We start from the raw sequence: 15,017 nt of genomic DNA, 5'->3' as shown, positions 1-15,017 counted from the left end.
TCCCCGTTATCATGTTTCGCTTCCGCCAGGCTCTTCAAGCCTGATTATATACAATGTACCACAGTGCGACCGTGCCACGCCCGGCCGGCGCCCCGATACATCTACAACTTCGAGGATCTTCACATTATCATGTAAGCGGAAGTGCAACATGGTGAGGCCAAAATTTTTTGCTCTCTGCTAAGCCTCACGTTTTTGATTGTACATTTTGGTTGCTTGTGTCACATGATGCTTATTGTCACTTGAACGTCACACACCATGGTTCATAAAGAAGACACGGCCAAGTGCCGTCCACATACCTATATGCAAATATGATGGTATGTACTTGTCTTACTTGTCAAATGTGTATCCTTGTATTACTTGTAAATCATGTGTGCTTGTATCGCTGGCCAATTGTTCTTGTATATTTTGCTTCACTATAGTTTGTAGATTTGTCCAAACGTAAAAAGTCGGATACAGGCATTACCACTTCTTCCAAGTTCCCAACATTTCACTACCTAACCATTTATCTCAACACCTCTCGAGTCACAATATAGGTTGTCAGCCGCTTTGCACAACGATGTGTCAGTTATGGTCACAGGTTTCCATCTTCGCGTATCCATCTGGACAAGGGCCCAGTCCAGCCGCGAAGACCTGCACTGGTCGACATCCGTCTGTTCCTGCCATCGAGATTCCCCTGTTGGTTCTCCAGCCACATCAAGCAGCAGTCTTCTAACGCCGACGCCGTCTACACACCCGCCTCATCAACACGGCACGGTGTACCGGTGGACTGAACTCTCTGCGCCACGTCACCACACTCGTGGCAGCGCCTTCCTGCAGGCATCCGGCTACAACATCACCTGACGTCGCCGTCACCTCTCTGGTGACCTCACTATCACCATCTCGGGCGATATCAGGATACCAGCCGGCCGCCGCTGTACTCCAGCACCAAGCGCTGGCCACTCCAGAGGCGCACATACGAGTACCTACGGTCCATCTACATTCTACGGCGTCCGAGAATATTTCTGCTGCACACCATGATGCCTGGCGAACCGATGGGATCTCTACCTGATGCTGCTTTCGATGTCGATCTCCAACAATGCATACCTGTGCATCATACTATCATGTCTTGTTGCAAGTGTTCGTTGACGCCTCCTATTGTCGGCTCCCGGGGAGGGTGAGATAATGTCGCACAGCCTTGCTCCATCCTGCACCCTCACAGTTTACACTAATTGAAACCTTGCAAAATCCTATTCGCCACGCTCATCGTGTGACGGACGGGCGGCCCGGCCCGCACGCATGTTCAATAATAAAGTTGATTGACGCTGCGCTTTGCAGTGCCCAGCCGGCCGCCCTGCGTCCTACATTCACGCGTGTCGGTCAGCGTCCCAGTTTCGTACACGTGTGTTTCATCGTATATAAAGTCCTGTATCTGACGCCAATACAATCCAGTTCACCAGCAGACGTCTTTGCTGAAGGTAAGGGCTAAAGGCCCCGCTGACAGAGGCCAGCCCACTCCAAACAGCAGTCGACAAACCCCAGGCGGCCCCAGCTCCCGTCCCGGCCCCCGCGCCGGTTGGCAGTCCTCTGCTTACTTCTCGTGTCATCCACGGGCGCATTAATGCATCAGCAGGTACAGGGGGGCCCGGGAACTAATGACGTCACTAGGGAGACCGGTGACGTCAGACAAAACACGCGAGTTACCACAGAGGTTGATCAACAGTGCGGTATCGGTATGCGTCGTGCACGCACAAGCACAGGCACGCGTGTCCGGACGCACATTGTTACTACTGCGATACAAACGTGCTGCAAATGTGCAAACTGCGGCAAAAACGCACTTGGATGAGTCAGGTACTGCCAATGAAATGCCCCCGTGATGATGGCACATCGGAAATCATGGTCACCACACGGGCAGTTGGGGATCATCTTACAGCTAGACGACCTTAGAAATCACACATGCCTGACAACAGCAACTCTTTAGCAATGCGCAGTGCCAAACTATAAACATTGAAGCCACGCAGACGAGTAACCCAACACCAAACACATACCCGTGCCCCCAGCTAGCGGCGGTGAATCTACCAATCACGTGTTTGTTGTTATACTGCAGATGTTATTATCCGCTGCAGTTATATCCTAAGATTAATACAAATCATTCGATCGCCACGGTATAAAAGCTTCTGCAGCGTACAGGTGAATCGTTCAGAGCGCATGTGATGTCATGTTCTATCTACATTTCGTAATGTTATTAATGATACACAGAAAACCGAGCACATCAAAACCTCACTTTGGAAATGACTCATTCCAAACAGACATCCAATAAATCTTCTACGGTGTTTAGGTCTAACGGCACAAGTATGGCAGCAACTTGTAGTGGCAGGCAACATCGTTTCGACGTGACACGTAACAGGAGATCCGCAAAATCGTTCATCCGTGCAGCGGGCATAACCCCAAATACGCTCACAAAAGCTATCAGCTTTTATGACGCACGAATATAATGCGCTCAAACCCGCGCACGTTTGTATGAAAAATAACATGCCAAAACATCGCATACGTAAAAATGAAGGCATGAATGTTAACAGACACATAAATCGTACAAACATTACACACATTACAAACACATTATTGGCATTGGTTATTATTAGTACCAACTGTTTTTAATACAATTATGTTTTCCAGTGATAACATTGATTACCTCATTTTATCATAGGTAATTTAATAATTTGATAATTAAGTAAAGCTACTGGTTTTGAAAACAAGCAAATCTAATCAATCTGGGTTCACATTTGGCCACTCTTTTCAATGCAATGCGTGACCCTCACGCGCATTATTGGTAAAAAAACGCATAATCATACAAAAAAAAAAAACACGCAAGGGTAGCAATCCGCGCCGCTTGCTTCCGGAAACAATTCGCCGGATGCCGGCGCGGAACCAGCCTTCAATCAAATTCTCACTTAAACTAACTCCCGACTCCAGACACTATCAGCCCACTGAGCGTTGCATGTGACTCCGTCCGAAATCATCCCCAAATCGCGGCTCTCACAATTCATTAGCTCAACAAAGACTGCGGCGGTAATCGTACTCACACTAGTGGCAGCGGCGGCGGCGGCGGGGCGCGAACGCAGCGCGCAATATCGCTATATGCGTGAGTGGTGTGCTGGGAGTTACTGCATCTATTTTCCGTGCCATCAGCCATGGAGCTGATCGTGCCCCCAACCAGCCGCCGCTCGGTAGGATATACTGGGACGGAGGGTGTGGGGAGCGAGGGAGGGTGATGCGGGATTGGGCCGGGCGGGACCGGACGGGAGGGGGACTGTGGATCGGGAGGGGGCTGAACGGGGAGTAGGGTGAGGGTGAGAGTAGCTGACACGAGCGGCGGCTCAGGGCAGATCAGACCCGGCGTCACGTCATCAGAGCCGGATGAGGGCTGAATGGAATAGCGCTGTCTGCCACCGTTCGAGCGAAAACCCGCTAACACTCCCACCCGCGCTACTGCCGTGTGGATAACAAATGGAAATACCCTTTTCAACAAATTCATTTTTTTTTCAAAATGACGCAACTAGCTAGCCCGCTTTGTAAATTTCATCTGATGGCCTTCCTTTTTACTTCCACTTGTCTCTCCAAGTCGCACACTCATTCCCGATCTCGAAATAGCGGGCCAGGCTCATCACCCGATATCTCCGTCCGAGATCTCTCCGGCCTCCGATCTCAGAGTGACGCGGCGCGTCAGCCCGCTGGCACTGCGGGCCAGTTAGCACCTATCGGGCGTCCGGCCTCCCGTCAGTTGGGACCGCCTTCAGTGACAGTTGTGACGTGTCACTGGCCGGGCCGGCGGCTGCGGCGCGCGGCTCACCGTCCCCGGGCGCCGCCAAGCCCCCAGCTACGAGTAATTCAGGTGGGATTCGTGTCAGCGTGCCAGGACCCCCGCAGAGCGACTGCCGGTCACACCCAGCGCGGCTGCACGACATGGGCACTCAGGCATCCGATATTTCTTCCGCGTTTACGCTGCGTCCCGCGGTGCAAATCTAGTGCAGGCGTCTCCAGTGTATCAGAAAAGATGACGCAACTCTTTCGGTACCCAACAGCGCAGTCCATATTCAAACCGGACCGAAATCGAGCCGGAAGCCAGTTCGATTCGCCCGTATACCCCAGAGGTCTGTCACGTAGGCTGGCTAACGTTTTGACTGTCGTGACACACTTCTGAAGTCGCCGCCGCCGCCGCCGCTGCGCAGTCAGTCATCATCCGCGCGTGACGAAAACTTTACGGCCCGGGTCGAAACTAATCCCGAGTCTCTGCGAAGTGACACCCACCTCTGGCCAACCGTCAGCCGCTCGGACTGAGTCGGACGCGGGCGTCTCCCGCACTGCGAGTCACTGCCGACCAGCGGCCAGTGACTCCGAACAGCACTGGTAAGGCTGGGTTATCCCTCGTTGCATAGACGGTGAGTCGTTGAGAGTTACCGCCAGCGGTTTTCTCAACGCTATGGACGATGAACGTGGCACGGTAGCTGGATAACACCGTAGCGCCTAACCGGATCGGCCTAAAGATTGAGGCGAGTAGGCCTGAACACATGTAGTATTACTCTCCACTGGGATTAGAGTGAAGTACACACTTCCCACCCAGGCAATGGTCAGTGAACTGGTTTTAACCACTTCAACGGGCGGCTCTACCTACACCCCACAGCGGCGTCCTTGAACAACGCTCAAATCTGCCACCCTCTCTCAGTAGCTCTCCTCCCCTCTCTCTCCACCCTCCTCCCCACTCTGCCTCACCGCTCTACATCCGTTCACCGTGCGCCAGCGGCGGCTGGAGCGAGGCCCGGCCGGCCACAGACGCGGCCGGCAGCCGGTACTGGCGCAGCGGCGGCGGCCGCTGAGCCGACTGCTGCAGCCGCTGTCCGCCGGCCGGCGCCGGCTGCAGCAGGATCAGCTGGTGGGTGGCCCCGCTGGCCACCGGCAGAGTGGGTACTGCCGCGCCGGAGGAGAACACCAGAGGCACGGACGAGGTGACGCCGGCCACAGAGGCGGTCGGCACGGCGCCGGCCGGCCGCGCCACGCGCCGCACCTCTTCAGGTGGAGAGACGAGGCCGGCGCCGGACGGTACCGGTGCCTCGGCGCCCATCAGTCGCGTCAGGTCGTCCAGCTCCAGTCGAGAGAGACCGTCAGTGTCGGCCGGCGCTGTGGGCACAAGAGAGGTCGGGTCAGGTCACTCAGACATGTCCACCGGGACTGTGGGCACATAACACGAGTAGTCGGGTCAGGTCACTAAGCCATGTCCACCGGGGCCGCGCACACACACCAAGACATGTCATGTCGGCTCACACCGATCAATAGGGGCCTTGACAGACATGACTTCGGAAATACGAGATGTCTTGTCATGTCAGGTCACACCAAGCCACCAGAAGTCAAACAGCTGCCAAGGGAAATCGACAGGCTAATACTGCCGGGTCCGGTCACATGTGTTAGGTGAGAACCTCGCCTTACCGCCTTAGCATTCAGTGACATCTGTTTCCTACGAGATTATCAAACCAGCGCGCGGGGCAGCATCTGTTAAAGCTGAAGGAATTTAATGTGCCGGCCGCCGGGTAATATTCATCACATGACACATCTTTGGTGCCCTGTTAGCGCCGATATACACTGCAATGATGACGTATATCTGTGGCATATGATTAAAATGATCCAATAGTATGGATATTGATGAGGGATTTGGCACTAGACAGCTGCCCGTGGCATGCACGCCTGACTTGGTCACTTAATTACATCCTGGACGAAGTTCCATCCCTTGAGACACATCATACCCGAGGGTGTTGATCAAGATCACTTCACAACTTTGTCCTTGTTGCCTTATTGCGTAACTGTCTGGTGAACTTTCATTGAAATCAAAACACACCGCGAAGACTTCCTGCGCCGTTCCCATCCCAATCGAACGCGCCTCGCGTCGCGGATGGTGCCCGGGAGGTAGGCTGTTCCGCAGCACACATTAGTTCCCATTCCTCTCACCAGATGTCTCTCACCAATGACGCCTGATAGGGTAGACTGTGCCGCACAGCCTCAACCCCGCTCCACGAAGCGCTGCGGCCGCAGCCGCGCTCGAGTCGGCGGGGAGCGGCGTTACAGCGATAGGGTAGGGTGGGGTAATTTGAACATGTGGGGCAATTTGAACATAGTGTGAACAACAGAAAATTACGGAAAATCCATAAGTGGCATGACAATAAGACCAATGAGAGAAATTATCGTAACTAAAAGGGCTATCATATGAACGGGGTTTTAAGTTTCAGGGAATGAAGATGTTGACGCACAGTGTAAAAAATCAATTTCGCAAGGAAAAACGCCAAACAACTCGTCATTGCAACTTCATTGCAGCACAAAATCTTGCATTGCTAGCGCCTAATACGCAACGGCTTTCGTTGTATAATGACCTAATCAGCGCCGTCAATCCAAGAAATTTGCTTTTGAACCCTGTTTTTTAAAATGGCAAAATAACTTTTAGCGTGGGGTAATTTGAACATGGTGTGAGAATTTGAATGAAGACAGGGATAGCTCCGAAAAAAAACAACGCTCCCAGTTTTTTTCCCAATATTTTCGACCCAAGGCAGTAGCAGATAAGTGATGCCAGTTTTAGAAAATTTACGTCTAATATCCGTCTAATGTCCGGCATTTTTGTTGATTTTCCGTCCAAAAATGTTAAAGTCATTTATTTGTCCAAATATGTCCGAAAATTATGCAGCTATCAACACTCAAAACCGTCATTTATATTGCTTATCATGTAATTTTACCAGCCGAGAAGTGTTCATTATATTGAGATCTTAACAAGCTTTCCATTCGCCAATCAATGCTATGCACGATTACTTTATAAAAAGCGCTGAAGTGTAGCAAGCCATCGTCCAATATTGTCCAGTCTGCTACCTTTGTCCAAACAATTCCGAATTGGACATTGGACAAAATCAGAACTCCAAATGTCCAGGTTTCGATTGGCACCACTTTAACAGATGTAGTACGGTTGGGAGAGTTTTTATCGAACAAAAAGGATAGACGTTCTGTTAATTGAAGAGGGGCAAATTCTGTCAACTGACCAGTGTGCAGCGTGCAGATATTGATACTCTGCAACTGTTATTTTTGCTGTTGTGTTGATATTTCAAGTGAAGGTATGTTTAGAATTGTTCTGCCTATTTGTTTATGGGTCAAACAACATCGGTGCTGGCGAGACTATCGTTTTTATGAGAAGTAAAGGCAGTATGTTCAAATTACCCCACGGTTGGGCAATTTGAATACACCGTGACTTGGTGGAGAAGTGAGGCTATGCTATTCAAGGTACGCTCGGCTCGTCCAAAAATGAGGCTTGCATGGTGAAAGCAAGTGACACTTGCGCTACTGAAGCAGTTTTTTTCTTCATCCAGGGTTGAACTGGAATTTGGTACAACGGAGAAGACGTAAAAATATGTTCAAATTACCCCACACTACCCTAATGAAAGACTGCTAAGACATAACGCATTGTGTTTGGCAGTGGAGCCGCTCGTAAAACTGTTATAAACGTTAATGTTGACTCTAATTATGTTTGTCTTTGGGCGAAAAATGTTGGTTGGGATGCGTTAGTCAGCTTACTTTGCACGTCAACTGCCTTCATAGAAATATCGATCTCTTGAATCCAAAACTAGTCCCACCGCAGCCCTAACACAAAAGAAAAACACACTTCACTAGCCGCTACTGGTACCGACTGCGCACTAAGCCAATAATCTAGTAAAGCGACATCCCAGTTGAAACTCCATACCATCACACCACTGGTGTACCGGAGACAATAACCGAATAGATTGCACGGTCCGAGCTGTGTGGTACAGGCACCTCAATCATCATTACCGGGAGCACCGCGACCCCCGTGAACCATCAATGAGGCTCCATTGCCAAATGGCATTCCAACCATTGGAGCGTGACTCGCCATCGACGGGGGGGGGGGGCTAAGGGGGTAGTTATAACAGCGACAACGACAGAGCAGGGCGGGGTGGGCAAACAGCAGCACAACGCCTTCTAAGCAAGCGCACGGCCCGCACTATCGCCATCCATCGTCGTAATAACTTCACTAACGTCGCATAATGCGCGCTTTACCCGTGCCTTAGTACGCGAAGACGTGAATTTCGGGTATGCGGCGCGGCCATTTACATTTCGCAGTGGTCGTGACTGAGAGGTAGGCATCACGATCTCACTGGAAGACCGAGGGGAGGGGTAAGGATGGGAGGGTCGTAAGGTCAGGGTCGGACGAGCCCCGCAATAAAGGTCGTGCCAACGCTCAGTAACGACGCACTGGCACGCGACTTGTCATGTCTCATGCCGCTGGCAACAGCAGGTACAAGATAGCGCACCCAAGTAACTAGGAATCGACGGGACTCAAGTGACCGCGGCTTCGCGCAATGAGGAATAGGTCTGCAGTGGATATTGTAGGCCCGAAATAGACCACTGATTGGCAGTCAAAGCCGATACACGTCCTCGCATCACATAAGCAGCAAATAGCTTCGCCAAATGACAGAGAGGCCTAGCATAGGTTCTCGAGCATTAGAGTTGTCATTAGCATAGGTACCACGTCTTCAACATCTTTAGAAACCAAATCCACTCACAACTTCACAAATAGCCCTGCATATGTGATCATCTAGCTACAGTGAGTTTAGATAGTCTTGTAAGCCTACGCCAGGCCATTGCTCAGCGGGTGTATCTAGATTCCATCGTAGCCGCCGCAGTCCGAGTCCAGTCCTCTACCAATCAGTGTCTAATCAGTGTCAATCCTTATCATATTCTGGCCACGATTAGTCCATCCTCAGTCCTCGTCGGATCCAGCATCCCGGTAGTTCGTACTCGGTGGTTCGCTGTCCTGCTCATCCACCCATAACTACCCACATCTTCCCACATCTACCCACGCCAGCGAGGCAGCGCAGGCATCAGAGCAACGAGGGAGAGCCGTGGGAGGGAGGGGGAGGGGGTCGGATCAGCACGTTCTCAAAACCACCTAACGAGGCGTTCGTTAGACGGCAAAAACAGCGCAAAGTCGCAACTGGGGCCGCGCTGACGCAGACAGCCGACTGAGGGAAGCCTTCGGCGAAGGGACGGACGACAGTCAGTAGTCTTTAGAACACACCCCGCGGCGCTCGGTCGCCCTCGAAACAAGCCCCGCAGCGCCTTCCGCGTGCGCCTTTCGGTCAGAGCCGCAGCAGGATGCCCTTTACGGTACCGATCCTCGTATTTCCATAGCTGAGTAGCGTGGATGTCGTTACACATCTGTACCGACCACTGGCTGGTGATGGCTCCTCGCTGAGAGAGAGAGAGAGAGAGAGAGAGAGAGAGAGAGAGAGAGAGAGAGAGAGAGAGAGAGAGAGAGAGAGAGATAGAGGGAGAGAGAGAGGGAGAGAGGGAGAGAGAGAGAGAGAGGGAGGGAGAGAGAGAGAGAGAGAGAGAGAGAGAGAGAGAGAGGGAGAGAGAGAGAGAGCGCATGACACGCCTGCTGGCATACCAAAAAATTAAGAAATAATAAATTTTTATTAATTATTTTTGAAACCCTGTCTTAAGTTTACCATGGCTTTATTTAAGCCAGAATGGATAACATCAAATTACTTATTTCAGTTTGAAGCATTTTAGCAAGCGTCACAGACCAGCATTTTCAAAGACTGAGTGCCGCACCGTTGGAAACGAAAGAAAGTTATCCGGGATGTTTACAAAAGCAAAGCATGTTTCGCAAATGCGTCCAGACCATTTTCAAAGTTAATGCGTTTATGCTGAAAAGTAAGTACGATATATTAAAGCATACACGACCCTTTAGACCGGAATCACACTTGGTTCCACAAAGCGGCCTACATTAACCAGCTCAGTATTCCCGCTGAACACGACACTCCATCAGCCGAGCTCTTCAGGCGCTCTCAGCTGACGAGCTCTAGACGGGCAGAGTTTTACCCTGACGGCGTGTAGTGTGCCATTTTGCGGCGGATCGTTCTGACACGCCGCGGAACGGGCCCATTCCCGCTGAGCGGCGAGTGATGACCGCCATCAGCTGGCACATCAGAGCGCTGACCTCCGCCAGTCGCCAGAGGCGTTATAAAGAGGTCAGCCGGTATACATTACGCAGCTGGGTCAGCGGCGGCACTGTCACTGCGTCATCGGACAGTGGCTGTATGAAAGGGTCAGCTGGGCGGCCCTCATTCCCGTATTCATTGAATCATGGGGAGGTGATTGTTGAGTTATGCACAATAGGAGATTTGGGACGATAAGTCTTAGAAAATTCAAGAAGAGTAGCCTAAAATATTCTGATTGGAAATGTTTGGGCCGAGGTCACAGAAACAGAAAACATGATAGCTTTTAGATGCTTCAATACAGTAGGCACACAAAACTTAACATCAGCTAAACGATCTAGATTTTGAGCAGTTTAGCCTCAGAATACAAATATCAGGTGCGGAACAGAGCGGTCGTTTGAGTTCATTTTCACATTCCACATCACGGGCGCCACCTCATGAATACAGAGTGACCAGTCCACGGCATGATGTATTGAAAGTAGTGGTCCCAGCTGCGCCCGAAACCATTCCTTGCCAAAGTACTGTCCAGTGTTGTCCTTTCACAGCCGCAACGGCAATGCATACCAAACGGCGCGGCCCATTTCGAGTCTCATGTTGCTGCCCAGTCAGGCATTGGCAGGTTGCATTAGGGAGATGCAGGTAGACTGGGGTTTGGGAACGGACGGCGGGTATTTTATTAGTTTCGTTCTCAGGCTATGGGAGCCCGAGTCTAGACAGAGAAAATGGAAAGGAGCAGCTTATATAAAGTTCTTCTATCGTGACATTCGTGGCATATTCATCACATTTTTCGTGACCGATGAGACGCCACACTCCGAAGGAGCTCAGCATAAAACTCAGCCTGACATCTCCTGCCAGTCGCATAACCACATCTCACGAGCGCGACATCTTATCGTTCAGCTCGACAGAACACATCGCAGCGCGGTCGGTCCGGCAATGAATGGAGTCCATCGGACTTCCCACCGTCTGACCGGCTGTATACAGAGCTCTGACTGGCTGTCTGCCCCCTCGGACATCGCTCGACCAATCGGGCTGACGAGGCGGGCACCACGACAGTGACCGAGCGCCGCCGCCGCCAGATAGCCGCCGCCAATTGCCCGATGGTCGCCACATCAACTATTGATGGCCTTGGTGGTCTGAAGGAGCCGGCTCGCGACGAGCGGCACCCGTCCGAGATACGGTCATCCGCTGAGCGCGTCCGAGCAGAGAACTGAGACGCGTGGGCGGGGGCCAAAGAGGCGCTGTGCCATAGGACCAGGGGCCGGGCCTATGGGACTCACACCGTGATTGCGAAATTTTATGACAATGAGTATAAGACCCATGGGCCAGATAATTGGACCCTAGGAGCCAAGCCAATGGGACTTCGAGATCACGTACAGTCACCAGCAGTTGCTGCCCATCACCCCCGGACCGCGGGGGAGCAAGCTACCACCGCCCCTGCGAGACTAGCGCCGCCATGCGCCAAGAAGTGGAAACACCACGTGACTGAGGCCACGTGAGGGCAGGGTCACGTGATGGAGGGGCGGAGCATAGTAGCTTTTGCGCCCGACACTAACTGAAATGCGGCGCTGTGATTGGGCGCCTTAGCATGAATGAAGTCCCGGCGCCAGAATCAGCCGTTCGCCTTATGTGGAAAGTGAGCCTTTGCGTTTCACTGTTCTGTATTGGTTTGAGAGCCACGGCACCATACGAATTGTGAGCCCCTTTGAACGGGTCACCGCCCGAGGCACTGAGGCGACGGCTGTGCCGGACAAAGCCTAGCCTGGTGGGAGAGGTGGGCCAGGGAAAGTGCGATCGAGCAGCCACTGGGACGTGGATTGGTATTATTTAACCGCGACAAACGATGTCAGCAACCTCTTCTCGTGTCATAGACAGTGTCTATGACACGAAAAGTTTGACAGACAACGTGGGCAGTGCCAAATCAAAAGCTACTAAACGATCCATTAAGAAGTTGGCGAGGTAGCCAGACCAACTAAAAAGTTTTTAATTCGATTTTGGTTGACAAATGACATACAAGCCCGCTGTGATGGACCAAAAAAGGAGCTGAACAGTTCATATACAACTTCTAAAAAGCTTAACGATTTAAAAATTCAAAAGTTAAATGTTAAAATTCAGCCTGCATGTTTAAACTCTGGTCCGGCACTGGCAGGAAGCTTAATTGCCACTTGCAATTCCACTACGTTGCAATATAACCAAGAGACTGAGTTCTGTGAGAGCAGCAACTGAAAGCCCCGTTGAGGGGAGGGGGGAGAGGGCGGCGCGAAACGGCCCCCTCTCTCCTTTCCAGTCGATATCTTCTAAAGTATAGCAAATGTCGCCACCAAACTGTCAAGACCCCTCCGGGCATCATTTTTACACCTTGTGACCAAAATTTTCCAGAGCTCTCATGAAAGGTTAGTCACAAATGACGTCAGAGGGATGTCATGTTCTGTCATTTCCGACCCAGTAAAAGGTTTAGCGGGAAGAGCTGTCACGCTTACAGTTTTGAAGATAACGAAAAATATTCAAGATCAAAAAGATGTAAAATAAACAGCGCTAGCAAACTGCTAACTCTTATTTCCAAACAAAAATTGATTTTGACCATCAAAACTATAGCTGAAGTATAACACCCCGAAAATACCAAGAACTTTCAAAATTAAAACTGAAATATATGTTATTGAACTATCTGCTCTAGATATGCCAAACTTGAACTCGATAGCTCCATTTTTAGCAAAGTTATGGCAAAAAAACTACTAAAAATCTATTACGTAAAATTCTCAAATTCAATTTTTCGCCGTCACAGAACACACAAAGCAAGCCAAAGACCACCATTGGATTTCCTGTGATGAGCTGTATCGAATAGATACCCCTTTTATGCAAAATATCAACTTCGAAATTTGACCTTCTTTGACCTGACCTTGACCCGAACTTCACCAGAATGTAATCTAAACTGGCCCCGATGGCCGTCTAGCCCACACCATTTAATTTTAACCCGCGCCGGGCCGGTGCTCTGAAATTCCGCGCCGGGCCGCGGGGGGGGGGTGTTTGAACACCCCCCCTTCTAACTCGGCTCCTGGGCCACGTAGCGACACGCGGTAAGCGGCAATCGAAAGAACGTCAAAAATAAGGACGAAAACACTTCGGTCATTTTTTTGGTCAGGTCAAAGGTCAGGTCACCAGAGGTCACCAAAGGTAAAATGTTGACTATTTCAACATTTTGGAAACTGCCAACGGCTATCTCGGGAACCAATAGAGCTACAGCGCCGCAAAAAAGCGCATTCGATAGCCCTTTTACAGACCTTTCTGAGTAATGTTCTCAGATTTGACCTCAGGTCAACGGTTTAGCCTCCAGAGGGCAAAAACTCCAAAAATAGCCGTTTTTACGAAAAACGTTTTTTCGGCAATAATTTTTGACTCAAAAGAGCTATGACATTACTTTTGCCAGCATCGTGTTCCTCTCGTCGAGACGCGTCGAATGAACTATAATTTGACCTTGAAAGGTCAACTTGAAAATTTGACCTCAGGTCAAGGTCATGACCTGACCGGAAAAGGTCATGTTGCATATCAGTCGATCCGCAACGTCGAGCCGAACACATCTAAGGCGTTTTCAGCGCTCTAGCACGCCTCTATCAGAAGTTATCATCGAAAAACTGTTAGATTCTGTTCGTGACCTGAGATGACCTCGGGGACATAACAAGGGGTCACAGTTGCCATTTTCTGGTTCAGTGTGTCTATTTTACCTACATCTCGATGTTTGAGAGTGTCTAGAATAGCGTTCGTGCAAAACAGGCGCTTTTCAATTTTCTCCCATTGACTTATAATGGAGAGGCCGCAAAATTGACCTGACCTTAGGTCACCGATATCAAAATTCCGAGATATACATTTTATAGATAGTGTTGCTCTAATCAATCGCTGAAAGTTTCAAGGTAATTGTTCAGTCGGTGTAGCTATGACGAGCATTCTTATTTTTTTCTGAGGTGAGGTCACTTGGCGTGACCTGGTGACCTGACCTAAGGTGACCTGGGTCTGAAATTTTCACAACATATGCGGAACAGATGCACAAACAAGTGTGCCAAAAACGGCGGCGCTCCGCGCCGCCGTTTTTGAGATATCTGCGAAAAACCGCAAGGGGGGGTGTTCAAACACCCCCCCCCGGCCCGGCGCGGGTTAAATGTAAAATTGGCCATACAACATGCATCACACGACCCTAGCATAGTTGGGTTCATATTGTGACCCTTAGTGGCCTGACCTCTGTGGCCTGACCTGGTATCAATGACCTCTTTAGGCAACATATGTATTAGACAACCAACGCTCCATCGATGTTTTTCGATAACATGCCTTTTATTTGATGTGTTAACTGACTGTAACGCATTCCTTAGACTAAATCGGTGAAAAAATGCGACCTTTGACCTGACTTGTGACGTCATGGGTTGCATCTAGGTCAACGAAGCCTGGTAACAAGGTAGTTCCCTGGTGGGGCTATCGAACGCTCTTTGAATGTTTAAAATCGGTCGGTAACTTTCCGAGATCTCAGGTGGAGGGCGAAACGGCTGCACCACCCGATCAGGTGGTAGGGTCCGCCAATAGCCGAAGGGGGCGCGGAATATTTATTCACTCATACAGTGTCATTTATTTTGAGAACGCCTTTCTCACATCATGACATGGTCCTCTCGTAATAGAACGAGATGAGGAGAGTGTTTTCACGCCTCCTTATGCACGGCTTTAAGTGTCATTGAGCTATCAACTGTCAGCGGTTTTCGGACAATGAAGTTCTTAGTTCTTACTGAATCCAATTTTATTTCAAACGATTGTCACTGTGCTAGTTTTCTTCTTATACGTTTTTGAAAAAGTGCTGAAGAAGTCTTTGATAGACGAAACCGGTCCGCTTATTCTTTTTCTTCGTAGACTACTGGCTCTTTACTACAAAATTTGAGAATGTTTGGTATTACTTTGACCCGAACGATGTGCAGCTGTATTTTCCCTCTTGAATGATTATGGACAGCTCGCGGAATTAACCCGCGC

At 50.2% G+C, this 15,017-nt stretch overlaps 1 protein-coding gene across 5 annotated transcripts in view; it reads right to left on the bottom strand.

Moving 5' to 3' along the window:
• Window positions 1–2,918: 2,918 nt before the first annotated feature.
• LOC122388710 (cyclic AMP-responsive element-binding protein 5-like) overlaps window positions 2,919–15,017 on the bottom strand; it is a 91,173-nt gene continuing 79,074 nt past the window's right edge. For all 5 annotated transcript variants that reach the window (XM_043380061.1, XM_043380065.1, XM_043380063.1 and 2 more), the window contains one exon: window positions 2,919–5,151. In XM_043380061.1, coding sequence (XP_043235996.1) covers window positions 4,751–5,151 — 401 coding nt within the window. In that variant the 3' untranslated portion in view covers window positions 2,919–4,750. The remainder of the gene's footprint in view (window positions 5,152–15,017) is intronic.

Source organism: Amphibalanus amphitrite, unplaced genomic scaffold (genome assembly GCF_019059575.1).
Source record: "Amphibalanus amphitrite isolate SeventyFive unplaced genomic scaffold, NRLGWU_Aamphi_draft 000333F_arrow, whole genome shotgun sequence".
Taxonomy (NCBI): domain Eukaryota; kingdom Metazoa; phylum Arthropoda; class Thecostraca; order Balanomorpha; family Balanidae; genus Amphibalanus; species Amphibalanus amphitrite.
This window is presented reverse-complemented; position numbering and strand designations above follow the sequence as displayed.